This window comes from Elephantulus edwardii, unplaced genomic scaffold (assembly GCF_000299155.1).
Source record: "Elephantulus edwardii isolate Elephantulus edwardi_28Jun2011 unplaced genomic scaffold, EleEdw1.0 scaffold00030, whole genome shotgun sequence".
NCBI classification, from domain to species: domain Eukaryota; kingdom Metazoa; phylum Chordata; class Mammalia; order Macroscelidea; family Macroscelididae; genus Elephantulus; species Elephantulus edwardii.
Genome location: NW_006399780.1, coordinates 12,038,413 through 12,053,326, shown reverse-complemented (window position 1 = coordinate 12,053,326; position 14,914 = coordinate 12,038,413). Strand labels below are relative to the sequence as shown.

The 14,914-nt window shown below is 38.1% G+C and overlaps 1 protein-coding gene across 2 annotated transcripts in view; it reads right to left on the bottom strand.

Annotated features, from left to right (window-relative positions):
* The window catches only part of UXS1 (UDP-glucuronate decarboxylase 1), a 133,829-nt gene that overhangs the window by 69,127 nt on the left and 49,788 nt on the right, over positions 1-14,914 (bottom strand). For both annotated transcript variants that reach the window (XM_006883834.1, XM_006883835.1), the window contains exon 5: positions 7,701-7,761. In XM_006883834.1, coding sequence (XP_006883896.1) covers positions 7,701-7,761 — 61 coding nt within the window. The remainder of the gene's footprint in view (positions 1-7,700; positions 7,762-14,914) is intronic.

The window sequence follows — 14,914 nt, the reverse complement described above, 5'->3', positions numbered from 1 at the left end:
TTTATAAGAGCAAATTAATAAAGAATAGATGCTGCTTGTAGCCAAAGTCCCCAGTGATGGTGTCTGAAGGAGAATGCCAACACAGTGGAGGGATGCAAATGACTCAGGCACAAGGGCCCAGCTATGAGTGTCACAAGAGGCGCTCAGCAACCATATTTTCCACATCTTCAAACTACTACAAATGCAAAAAGTTCATCATATTGTTAAAACAAAACCCATTTTATTCAAATGATACAGTGTATTTGGAAAGGACTGAAGAAGTACTTCATTTTGAAGGACACTGGGGGTAGGTAAGAAAAGAAGGCCCACAGAACACACAATTTTGAGATGTGAAACGGTATTCTTTATCCAATCTCGTCCTTCACATCAGCAAATTTAGGTCACCCCATGTTTCAAACAAAAACATTACTCAAAAGAGAAATATTCATTTTTTTTAACCTATAATAAAAAGCACATAAACTCAAACTCTTAAAGGTCTACAGTTTTCAATGCACTATCAGGCCTTTGTCCCAAAAAAAATCTCACAAATAATTGCAATGCTTATTTTTGAGAGATGACAGCAATAATTCCCTAAGTTAAGACTGGCGGACAGAAGACTTCAGGACTGCCCCAGGAAAAACTATTTCCCAAAGACCAACTAGATAATAATGTTTTTACTCACTGAATTAACATAACTATTTAAAATGTGAAAGTCTGAGAAAAGAAATTCTCTCATCAAGTTTTATTTACTCAAATTTATTACATGCATTTTAGATTTTCCAAATCCTCTCTGCTTTAAAGAAGAAACTGACAAAAGTATTTTTTTATGAACATTAACAGTAATGACAAAACAAACCTACAGTTTTTCTAATTACACTCTGTCCATTACCTGTCAGTTTGCTAGTTTGTGTTTTATATATTGACTCCTACATTTTATCAGTATAACTGAGTAATGTCTATGAAAAAGATTTTCCAGAAAAAAAAATATTCCAATTAGGCTCACTATTCAATCTTAAGGGGAAGGATATAATTTTATTTTACAGTCACTTTATTGCATTTTCCCAACTGTTTCAGATTTTTAATCAGAAAACTTATCTTTTTAAATAGCAATTTAACCACCTTTAAAACCACTCTATGACTATATGCAAATATTTCTTAAAATACGATGCTCTCTAGCATTTTAACTTTATCATTATGCCCCAAATTCCTTGCTGACAGCTCAGAGCTAGCAGAGGTGTAGTGTTTTGAATTATACATGATTGCCTCCAACATTTTACTAGTTTTGATAGTGGCATAAAATTGTTTGAAGCATCACAGTCTTGATTAAAATGCATTTAAGTTGTTTTTCTTGAGGAATTCTCTTCTATCTGAAATACCAGGAGATTTATGTAACATAGCTGGATGGTTATACAATTTTTCTCCTAATCAATTTCAGGCCATTAGGCAAGCACTTAAACAGAAACAAAACTGAAGGAAGCTTAGCACTCAGAAAGCTTCCCCAGAAAACTAATGACCAAGCACAAGCAAGGAATTCTCTGAATAGCAACAAACTAATATTGAAAAGAGAGAAAAGACTTATAACTTTTACAATGGAGAAAAAAGATTAGAAGCTCATTTCAAAAGAGTTTTAGTATTTTGTTCTATCTACTTGTCTCCAGTCCATTCCAACCCTGGGGAACCCACCAGTGGATTTCTGAGGTGGCAAATCTTTATGAATGGAAACTGACCATCTTTTTCTCATGGGCAGCTAGTGGTTTCACACCACCTGACTTCCAGTTAGCAACCCAATATGCAACACACTATGCCCCCAGAACTCTTGTTCTCTTGTTGTTAGATGCCGGTGAGTCATGTACAATGTACAACTCACAGTGACCCTATGAAGAACAGATCTGGGCTCTGTCCTACGCTATGCCATCCTCATTGTCTCTAACACCCTTAGGGCTGTTGCTGTAGTCACTGTGTCAATTCTGAGAGTCTTGCTCTCTTTCATTGAACTTCCACCTTTAAGCATGCTGCCCTTCTTCAAGAAATAGCCCCTCAGCAATATGACCAGACAATGTGAGACGAAGTTTTGCCTCCAAGGAACATTCTGGCTGCACCTACTTCAAGACATATTATGTTTATATTTTTTCAGTCCATGGGATACTCAGTACTCTTGTCTAACACCACAGATCAAAGGCATAAATTCTGTTGACCTTATTCACTATGGACCTCTTAGACGCATAGCAAGTGTTAAAGCAGTCTGTGTGAGTAAGGCTAACAAGGAAACTCTCAGCTGTTCAACAAACTAGCAAAAGAAATGTATTTCTGAACAAACTTCTTTGTGCTAAGGCTTCAACAATTACTGAAAAAACTTTATGTTTACACAACAATATATTCATATGGCAGAAGCAGTCACCAAATGACTCTACAAGGGTGGCTGAATCTATGAGATGGTGTTTGATGACTGAAAAACACTACTAGTCCACTTGTGGTTATTTGTAAAACAAACTACATTCTACAGAACACAGTATTACAAGATGATCACCTCACTTGGAAGAACTCACTTATTCTTAAATCACAGTCTTTGAAAAACTTAGCAAGACTTATATACATCAATATATATCATCAGATTTTCTAATCATTCTGACACATGGCAGCAAAACATTAGAAAAATTGGGATTTCTATGCTACTAGAGAAACTGATCTAGTCCTCGATTTCTGTTCAAAAGCAAATAGATATTTGATGAGACAGAAATAATTCAGAAAGTCAGGTATACAAACATAACAAACTTCAGTGTCTATTCAGTGTGAGATTTGTAAACAATCTCAAAACTGCAAGAGAGTAACTTCTAAAAGAAAAGGGAGAGAATGTGGGGAAGTAACTATTATTCATCCAGAAATATTATTTCTTTTTATTTCAAAATTATTGTTTTGGTAATTAGGATGCACAGCCTTAAAACATAAATGATGGAGAAAAGAACAAGATTAAAACAATTTTGTGTATTAACCATTCACATTTTAAGAACATTATTTTTAAAAAAAATACCAATGTGATCGATTTTCTAAGCAAAACAACCATGACCTCTGAAAATTACTGAAAAAAACAAACAACAAAAAACCCCCAAACAAACAAAAAAAGCCAACAAACAACCATTTAAAGACTTTACAAATAGAAAATGAAACATTTATTTAAGAAGGCTTCTGAACCTTGTAGGAACATCCAAAATCTGTGGTACGTGAGCCATGACGTATTCGCCCTGCCCCAAGTCAACCAGTCCAATAAACAGAAAAAAAGCTTTTATCAAAACTAAAAACCTTCTTCCAGTCAAGAGGAACTAAGAAGAAAACACTAATTTTCACAACCCTAAGATTATGAACACGAAAAGGATATCTGTCCTTGCTGCTTCTTTTTAACAAGGTTCTAGGAAAAAAACACCAAAACACAAAAAACTAGGAAGAAAAGGAAAGGAAGAGCTGTTCACATTAGAAAAGAAGTAGATAAAACAAAGCAAAGTTTTCAGATGCTATGATCCTATATATAAAAAAATCATGAAGAACTCATTAAAAACTACTAGGATTTGTCAACATGTTCAGCAAGGTTTAAAATAAAAAATTTATACAATACCTATAGATAACTTGGAAACAGGAGTGTCATCCACTTCTTAAACAGCATGTCTCTTGAAACTCTATGAACTTTGATAAATGATGATAGTTATAGAAAGGCTTCAGGCCTTTTGTTCATAGGGTCGCTACGAGTTATGCTGAACGGCCATCAACAACAACAACACAGATAACCGATTTTGAGAAAGAGATGGAACTATTAAGTTAGGCAAAGACAAATGATGCTGGCAAAACAGGGTATCTATTTTCAGAAAACTGAAACAAGACCATATTATATAAAAAACTCATACTATATACAACTCATACTATACAAAAAACTCATACTATATTTAAAAAACCCAACTTACAATGGATCAAGGGCCTTGGCATAAAACCTAAAACTATAAAAATCATCAAAGGAAATGCTGGCACAAAATTAGGAGCTCTAAGCTATGGCATATACATACTTTCAAATATAACTGATACATAATCAACACAAGATAAGCTAGATGATTGGAAGCTTCTGAAAATGATAAATTCCTAAGATCATTAGATAGTGCTGTTGCTATGTACCATCAAGTCAGAACTGACTTGACAGAACTGATGCTCCCACAGGTTTTCAGAGGCTGTATGCTACATGAGGGATACTGCCCATCTCCCCACAAAAACAGGAGTGTTCAATACGATATCAAACAACAAATGCTGGTGAGGGTATAGAGAGATTGGAACTCTCATAAACGGCTGGTAGGAATGTAAATCAGAGCAATCACTATGAATAGCTGTTGGAAACTTCCTCAGAAAGTTGGAATCCAACAATCTCACGATTATGTATAAATCCCAAGGAAATAAATATTACAATACAAGCTGACACACCTATACTCATGTTTACTGCAGCACTATTTATAATAACAAGAGTTGGAAATAGCTCAAAGTGTCCATTAATGGATGAACAGCTAAACAAACTGTGATATATGTATACACAATAGAGTACTGAGTAAGTATCAACAAAAAAATGATCAAGAATTTGTGAAATATTGGGAGCTCTGGTAGACTAGTGGTGAAATGGTACTGGCACCCTGAAAGTGTGTGATTCAAATCCAACAGCTGCAACACAGGAGAAAAATGGACAACCTTCTCCCTTGCAATTAACTGCCTCTGAAAACCCAATTAGACGGTGAGCTACGGGTCGCTGACTTAATGGTACATAATTGTGGTTATAGGGTTTATTATTCAAAATGGCATCTCCACCCACGGACTGACTGTGCCATGTGGATAGGTGGGAATATGCAAATAGGGCATGTTAGCCAATCCACAAAGGGACTGGCTAGTCTTGCCACTAAATTGAGTGGAGAATCTCACACCATTGGCAAAAAAAGCAGGCAAGTTGTGTGCACTCTTCAGGGCTAGAGATTCTTATCCTCGCTGGAATTGAAGCAGCAGCAGCTGTCACCCAAAGCAAAGGATCAGAGACCTGACATGAGACCCAGCTGATCGTAGCACTGCTATCCCAAGGAGGAACCAGAGCTAAGAGCCTTTGCCGAAGTTTATTGGAAGAGCTGGGCCGGGGTGGACAGGAGTGCATGTCATGAGAGGCGAGGATGATGACACACAGGGTCCTAATTAGCAGGACTGGCCTAATGCCAGAAGGCTCGGGGCTGACGTATTTGCAAGAACATTTTGGAAGCTGTCCTGACTGAGTGAGTGTATTCCACTACTAACCTGAACTACAACCTTTGACATCCCTTATATGGTTCTGCAGGGGGTCCTGGTGACCTAGTAGCAAGAAGTTGTGAGGGTAACCTAAAGGTACATGGTTCAAATCCACCAGCTGCTCCACACAAGTAGGATGGCAATCTCCTCCTGTGTGACTTATTCGGCAATGGGTCAGTTCTGACTCGACGGCACACACAACCACAACAAACATGTATGGTCTGCAAGCTTCTCAATGATTTCAGATCAAGTAGAGCAGTAAGACTGGAGTTGGGATGAGTAGAAAGAGGGACAGGAGCATGGGGAACATGTCTGGCCTCGTGGGAATTGGTTTTGTGTGCTGAAGTTGTTGACAGGGATAGGTTCCTTTTGTGGGATTGGTAAAGGTCACATATGGCTGTCCTCACGTGGCCCTTGCTCTTTTTACAACAAAAATGACAGCAATAACAACAGTAATAGGGAAAAGGAGTTAATTTTTATTTTTTTTAAAAAAGGGACCTCTTGTGACATTGTGGTAAAGAGGCGCACTGCCAACCCAAAGGCACCTCGTTCTAATCTAACAACTGCTCCGCAGGAGAAAGATGTGCAGTCTCCTCCCATGTGATTACACCACCTCAGAAAACCCAATGGAAGGCCAACTAAGTGTGAGTTAACGATACATAACAATAACAACAACAACAATATAAAAAGCTAAGGAAAGGAAGGAATTAATCTTGGAGTGTTAACAGTGATGAGACGCTAGGGAGAGGTGAGGAAAACAAATTATTAAGTTAATTTTTAAAAAATGCTTTCTCTCTATTCTTCTTAATGTTATTAGAATGTTCTCCTCAGTGTTAACAGTCTCCCTCCCCACTGCTCTGGCAGTCCCACCTCCTTTATGCTTTTTCTTTCTAAATGGGGGGAAGTTATCCATATTAGAAAGGAAGATGCTAAAACAAAACACCTCTATTTTCACATGACATTATCTCACATATTAAAAAATAATAAGGAATCCATTAAAAACTATCAGGATTAACCAATGTGTTCAGCAAGGCTGCAGAACACAAGATTAACACATGTAGTCCTCACTTAGTGACTATCTTGTTATCTGACATTTCACATTTACAACAACGTTGAGTAAATTCTCTGATGGGGTCTCCAGTGACTTGAGTCTCACGTAGCATCTGGAGTGCCCTCTGCAGGCCTCCCTGAATCATCTACTAGACGCCGTGGCAGTGATGGGCCACAGAAAGGAAGGCAGCTAAGGGAAACCTTACCTTCCACTGTTCTTCCAGATGTCTCAGTCCAGACATGGAGAGCATCAGGAGACAGTGGAACGATGTGAATTTGAAGGCAGCAAGGAGAAGTCACACACAGCCACCAAGAGTGGAGGTGCAGGGTGGGGGGAAGAGGTGCGGAGGTGCGGGCTGTGTGATACTATGATACTGTGGTCTGAGCGGAAGGAGGTCAAGTAAGGTCCACCCCGAGGAGAGGCAGCAGAAGGCAGCAGGCAACATCCAATCAATACCACCACCCACAGATTCTGAGGTAGTGAGAAGACACAGTGGAGAAGGGGGACCCTAAAGACTCACACACAGTCCAAGATGCACTGGAAGCACTTGACAGATAATGAATGACTGGTAGAAGGACACAGACACCACAGAAAGGGTCCAGCCCTGAACTCTTGCATAATACTGACTTCACATAAAGATCTGGTCTCAGGGACCTACTCTATGAGGAGTGGGTGCACACAGCATTCAATTGTATTTCTATACATTGCACTGTTGTTGTTATTGTGTATGTTCTAGTCAGGACCGACCCATAGGTGACTCTGAGCAGGTTTTCAGAGGCAGTAAATTGTGTGAGAGGAGACTGCACTCCACAATTGAAATTAAGTCAACAATTCCATTTATGATACTATCAAAAAAGAATAAAATATCTGGAAAACAATTTAACAAAAGTCGCTCAAAACATTCACTCTACAAAAGTAACATAAATACTAAGAATAGTAATAATGTTGATAGGAAACAAAAAAAAAAGAAATAAATCAAAACCCAATCCCACTGCTGTTGAGTTGAATTATGTGACCCTACAGGACAGAACAGGAAGGATGTATACTGCCACATCTTTCTCCCCAAAGAAGAGTGGGTTCAAACCACCAACTTTTCAGTTACCACTAAAGGAAATAAACTAGTGAATATCTGAGCAAATGGAGAGACATCTCAAATTCACAGATTAGAAAAACACTGTGAAGAAGGCAAAACCCCACCAGGTCTGTCTAAACAGACTGAAGACCATATTAAATTCTGTGATTATACAAAAAGTCACTGAGTTATAAGCTTTAAAGATGTGAATTCATAGTATGTGAATTGCATTCAACAATAACAAAAAGGAATTTTGCTGAAAGTTTCTTTTAACATTACAAATAGTAATTAGAGGTACAAACTTACCAAAATTCGCTTACGGTCCTTTTCTGATAGAAATTTTACTGGTGGGTACTTCTGTGTGAAGCTGTAGAATATGCAGATTTAAAAAAAAAAAAGAAATCAGGCATCCTTTATTTATATTTTCCCCACTAACCATTAAAACAAATGCTAAATGTTTTAAATTATATTCATCTTGCTTTTTCTACCACAAACATGTGCAAAGGAAACCTGGAGTCACTGGCTAGGTACTGTGAATCCAGGTAACATTTAATCTTCTACTACTGTTGATGTTGTGTCTCGGGTACCTCCCAGGAGCAGCTGAGAAACCACTGACGTTGCCACTTCAATTATCAGGTCAAAATGAGAAGGGGGATCCCTGAGATGCTCTTTTGTGGGCTGGAAGGAAATATTTGTATGGAGTCATAATCTTAATGCAGGAGGGCTGTGCCTTGTAAGATTAAGAAAGGAAAACAATAGTTTCTTCACCCTTTTCTGGGCATATTTTCCATCATCCTCCTCCTTCAACCTGACACTTGGGCAAAACAATTTGGTATCAGTACTATCTATGCCTCATGGTTATCTCTGAACTTATCATGAATAAATAATAAATAAAAGTAAATAAAGGAGTATTAGAAATAGCTATTAAAGAAGGAAGCTCTGGATCCCTAATGGATAAGGAGTTGCTCTGCCAACCCAAAGGCAGATGATTCGAACCCAGCAGCTACTCCATAGGAAAAAGATTTCTATGCTGAATGGAAAGGTCAGCTATGAGTCGGTTCTGACTTGACAGAAGTCAGTCAGCAATTCTTAAAGAGGCCCAATTAGGGGGGGAAACCTAATCTTTTTACAGAAAATCATTAATATTTATGATTTTAACTTGGGAAATCACTGTCTCCATTGTCTCCTGTCCTAGGCATGAACACAAATGCTAGAACACAGAATGTATTTGTGAGAGCTGAACTGAACATAGTACAACACAGCTTACATAGAAAACCCTAGAACAAGGATGTATTTCTCAAATCCCTACAGATTAAAAGCACACACAAAGTGGAATAATCCTCCGATTACGAGCTTTCACATTCTTATACTATAAGTCACGCTTGCAGACTAGAAGAACAGGTGCTTGTGTGGGAGAATCTGAGTGAACGGAAGAGAAAGAATCTTGGCCTGCCTTTGTTAGCTCTGTGACTTAAGCTAGACACTCACCAGCTTATAAACCTCAGGGCTTCCTGCTGCCACAAAGGAGGTAACATCGCATCTGTGTTATAGGTTCTAGAGCTGCTGGGATCAAGGACTATCAGGTCTTGGGTCAATACCCCACCCAGGAAGGTGCTAATGAATGTCATCAGCGCTGCCATGCAGCAAGTTCGCTCTTCAATCACTGCGATGCTGGAGGAGCCTGACAGGTTCCATGTTTGCAAAGCAGCACTTTTATCAACTTGTCTACTTGTTCAGCTGGGGAATGGAAAAAAGTAGTTCATAACATGTTCTTTGAACGCCCTTCACATCTGTTACAGTTTTCCCCTAATTTTCTCAGAGTTCATCACATCTGTCGACTTCAGCCTTAACTCTGATGAGGCATCCAGGCCTGAGGTGCAACTCAAATTCTTCTTTCCTTCCATCTTCCATACCTCCCGACTCCTGCTCATCAGCATGACTGCTCTGTCTTTTCTGCTCTGAACACAGTGTCATCGGGAATGTGGCGACAGCCCACGCACAAGTGAAGTGCAGAGAAGGAAAACGACTCATTAAGATGAAAACATAAGTATCTAAGGCAGTGACTATACCAACTTGGCCATGGTAGCAAAGTTGATTATTGCTGATAGGACCAGTCTCAGTTAAATCTTATCTGAAGTGGTATTTATACCAAATAGAACTTAAGCAGTTGGCCTTTTTTAAAAAAAAACAAACAGGAAATATTATTAGAAGAAATAAAATTCAACCAACAGCATAAATCACCTGACACACCTGGTTCCAGGTGTAGGATGGCCTAATAAACACTTCAGATACTGCATCCTAAAACCTTTCATTGAAAATATATTTTGTGTAAACAACAAATGCTGGCAAGTTTGTAGAGAAACTGGAACCCTTACTCACTGCTGGTGGGAGTGTAAAATAGTGCAACCACATGGAAGACAATATAGTGCTTTCTCAAAAAGTTAGAAACAGAAATACCATTTGACACAGAAATTTCACTACTGGGAATATACCCCAAAGAGACCATAACGGCCACCCAGGCAGATATGTGCACACCCATGTTTACTGCAGCTTTTGTTCACAATAGCAAAGAGTAAACAAATGGATACAGAAGTTGTGGTATATTCACACAATGGAATACTACACTGCATTGAAAAATAAGGAACTCACGAAATACACAAAATGGGTGATCCTAGAGAACATTATGCTGACTGAAATATGTCAGTCACAAAAGGACAAATACTGCATAGTGCCACTGTTGTAAAACAGGAATGACATCAGGGTTGGGGTGATTAATTAGTATTAACAGTAATTATTTAATATATTATTATAGACTATATATTATTTTCGAAGCAAGAGTGGTATCCACTTCCTACACCACACACCTCTGGAAACGCTATGAACATAGACAAAGGACGACAGTTATAGGACAGGGCTCAGGTCTTATGTTCATAGGGTCACTATGAGTCGTGCTCAAGTTGATGGCATTTAACACCACCACCACATACTACTATTATAGAATATATAATTTAGTAATTATTAATTATTTATTAATAAAGAACTACTCTTATTAAAGAACTTCCAGGCACTGAATCCCTGGGTAGGGTGGCATAAAACCATTCCTAAATTTGACAGTCATGAACCCACCCTGAGGTGCCTTGTAAGAAAGGCCCGGCAATCTATTTCCAAAGGGTCACAGTTTTTATAACCCCATGGAGCAGATCTATAATGAACACATGGAGCCACTAAGATTTTAAATTGACTCAATAGCAAGTTAATAATATTCTGTGTGAGGTACTTGAGAAAGTCTCACCCTCAACATGCCAGCAATTCAGAGTGTGAGACAGACAAGGCAGCAAAGGGAGGCACAATCAAGCATGAATTTGATAATGCATATTTCCTATCACTTCAAGTCATCCTTTATTAATTACTTGATGGCATTTCAGACTCTAACCAGCAGGTTAAGTAAGAGGTACTTTTACTTAAAATTGACATTATCATTATTACTTCCTATCCATTCAAAGACCATTTAAAGATTCAGAGATGAAGTGAAGTTATTAGAATGTAATCAATGTCTTAAGAAATGAGGATGGACTAAAAGAAAGAAAAGGCCACCTATGATCTCCTTACTCCAGCTTGTAAATGGCAATGTCCTCATTTCTTTCATAGGCTAAAATATCACCATTTTGTTATATTTTTAAAAAGCATTATTACTGAGATCTGCCATATAATGCTAATAAGAGTCACTATATAGGTAAGGGTATTTCTGCTGAGCCCACTGCATTGAGTCAGCAACAGAACAGAAGTGCTTTAGTGTCAGCACCTTCCTCTGCAATTTACAGCCTCAGAAACCCAACACAGGGTCACCATGAGTCAGACCCAAAACTTAGGCAATGCAAATGAGTGAGTGAGTGAGTGGTAGGATTTTGAGGCTGTAAACCTTTATGACAGCCAACCGCTTCATCCTTCTCCTACAGAACTGTTAGTGGTTTTGAACTGAAAATCTTTTTGTAAGCAGTGGAATCATTCAGGCCACCAGGACCCTTATTTAAGAGTGAACAATTAAAAAAAAAAAAAAGGGGAACAATTCATTGGCTTTTAGTACATCTACTATGTTGTACAACAATCACAGCTGTGTAATTCTAGGACAATTACAACACTCCCCCCCAAAAAAAACTTTCATTGCCATAGAGTCACACTGACTTGTAAGAACTGATTCACAGCTAGCCCTCCAGCGGGCTGTCTGAGGTTGTAAATTGAACCAGGAAGAAATATCTCATCTTTCTCCAGTAGAGCAATCAGCAGTTCAAATCCACCACTGAGGCATAGCTTTTGGGTCAGTAGCACAATTTCCTACAAACTATGCCACCAGGGGTAGTAATTAATACCTATTTACCCTTCCTCCCAGTTCCTGAAGTTTTTAACCTTCAAAAATATCTTTATTTCTCAGAAGCTACTTTGCTCAAAATGACAGGCACATCATAAGAACATAATTTCAGCTACATTCTTATCTTGCTTGTGTCAAGATGACTGTTTGATCATTCTTATCACACCATCAGACAGCAAAAATAAATTAGGGCTCCACCAAATTCTATTCCTAAAAAAAAGGCCTTTTTTTATTAATCATGTCAGTACTTGAGGTTCTAAGGAAAATAATAACTCTGGCTTATCTGTCACCCAACCTGCCCCTCCAATCTGCACAGCAGAATCACTGGAGAATGAAGAATCTACAAAGTAGACACTATAGGCAAAACACTTATCTCCTCTTAGCTTTTCAAAGCAACTCCATGGTTTGACAAGAGTGTGTTACAGCCAAATTCTTTAAGATGAAATTTGTACTTGTGCTGCTCTTTTTGGTTTTAAAAACATAAAGAACATCACAAGAAATATCAAAGAGACTTCTCACTTGAGGAATCTTGTCTGTAAGCCATCTCCTTAGGCAAGTTGGCTAACTGAGTCACATTTCTGTCCATAAACAAATTATATTATTCTCTAAAGAAAATGATCACAGGTGGGCAGATTTTTCCAAACAAAGTGAAGTCTGTGATGATTTTTGGGTTGTTTATTTTTAATCATAAACAATTAAAAAAAATGTTAGCAACTAAAATCTCTCAAGTGATGCTAGTCTCAGGGATTCCATCCAGTGACACTTTCTCTTCATTTATATTAAAAGCAGTGTTAATTTTAGCATCAACTTGTGGCAAGAGAATTCTAAAACACACATAACAACTTTATGTACCAAGTAAAATGTGTTTAAGAGAATGGATAACTTTTAGTGCAGAATCAACTGAAGTTAATAGCTTGCCTGGTTGGTGGCTCAGCTGACAGAAAATGAGTAAAGACATTTTGTTTGATGATACCTTCCCTATCAGATTTCCCCCTTTGACAACTTAAGAGAAAATTACAAAATAAAAGGAGAAAATGTAATCTTTGCGTCCTTCCTGTTACCTTGGACTCAATTTAATAATTCACTGAGGTCCAGTCAGAACCGACTCATAACTGACCCTCCACTGAGTTTCTGAGGCTATAAATTACTTGGGAAGAGACTGCTTATCTACAGATTCGAATCACCTAAGAACCACCTTTGGGTAAGCCGCAAACCTCTACACAGGGCACCACCAGGGTTCACACCTGTTATGATGATGAACACTCTCTTAAACTTTCCCACAAAGAGGGGGATGAGGGTGGAATCACATAAACTTTAATGGTTTTTTCTTTCTTAAACCTCTACTAAAGAATCAAAAGGTATTCTAGCTACAAAGTTTCCACATATTGGGGGGCTGGGGTGTAGTCTCACTGCCTGAGGCTAAGCTGTTTTAGAAGTGCAATTGTCAAAAAAGAATACAAAACAGGTACAAACTAAGGAAGGGAACTAGAAAATCAAAACATTTCTTCTGAATCTGTGACTCAAATGAATGTTTCTGTCACATTACAGGGAGCTTCCCTTCCAGCCATTCTGCCTAATCGACATTCCTCCTGGGGGACCCTGCTGACAAACCACACAGAAGGCTGGGGATGACATTTTAGAGGCTCCACCCAGACTTCATTACAGACACTACCATAGCCCAGATCCTCCAAATGGTTTTGACGTTCTGCTAATCTAATGGATATATGCTACCAACCATCCAACCATTCTGAAAAAGAGAAAGTATGGCTTTAATATCAAAGATATAGTGGAATTTAAAATACCAGGCCCCTGCTGTGTGTAAATGAAGCAAATGACAGAAGAGTCTTAATGCCTTTTTAAAGTCTTGATGGGAGCCTGAAATTCATGCTAGATTTTTAAAAACTCCCTCTCATTTCCAAATGGTAGTCCCTTTAACCTTGGTACTGACTTACCCCATCCACCCTAAGAGAGCGTTCTTGTATTTGTCTGTATGGTCTAGCAGGTACAAGACACACAGTCTATTCCAAAGGGTCATGGTCTAGCAGGTACAAGACACACAGTCTATTCCAAAGGGTCTTTTTCATCACAGGTTTTTTTTTAAAATGAGCTAGATGTGATAGTCTGTGCTCAAAGGGTTTTAGAATACAACATTACTGACACATCTTTACAACTGACTCCCAGAAACAGACATGACTGAGGAAGCACTTTGTTTTCTCCTGAGGAGCACCTGGTGGATTCAAATCTCCTGCCTTCAGGTTGGAAACTCCTTACTCATTAAATAGGTTACTAGAAAAACCTATCTTGTTGCTGTCCTCTGTAATAAACTCAGTAGTATATGCCTCTGGCCAATTATGTAATCTTATTTAGATGTTATGCACCTATTCTTTCTAAATTCTTATTTTTAGATATATTGCCTTCCATACCCCTAATGGTCGTTAAGCCAGTAATGAATTTTGTAATCTTTAGTTCCTGCTCCAACAGTATAAGAAAGTATCTCTTTCTTGCTCTTAGGCAGAATAGCCATTTTCACATGTGACAATGAGCATTTTCCCATCTGAGCAGTTTCTGCCCCTCCATAAGCTTCATTTACTTTATTTACACAAATTGTGACACTGTTCTGTGATAAGCTGAAATTGCAAGAACTCAGAAATTCATAGGAATTGGAAAAGGAAAATTTCAACACACTTATAGGTGTTCTTCTAACTTTCTGTTTAAGCACTACACTTAAGTGGCAAAAAATAACCAAAATTTTTTATATGAGGATGTATTTTGATCTTGCCAAATTGTATTAAACAAACTGATATCAGAGAAAATAAACTGATATTAGAAAAAACAAATGCAGATATTAGATAAAGGACTTTTAATTTATAATCTGAAGTTGGGCCACAGGAAAGTAAAAAAAAAAAAACCACCCGAAAAAACAAACAAACAAACAAAAAAACCCAAACAATTCTTTTTCTGGAGAGTCTATGGTTTTCTTCAAAAATGGTTCTAATTGAAAAAAGAAAACCAATAAGGTTTAAAAAGACTGGATCCAAATTTGACAGCAAAAGTCTGTCTTTTCACAGAAAAGTTCTTTTAGAGTGCTTTACATCTTTTGTACTATAAAATTAATTGCTCAGCTAAGGCTGGGCTCTATGAGGAGAAGCGTGGC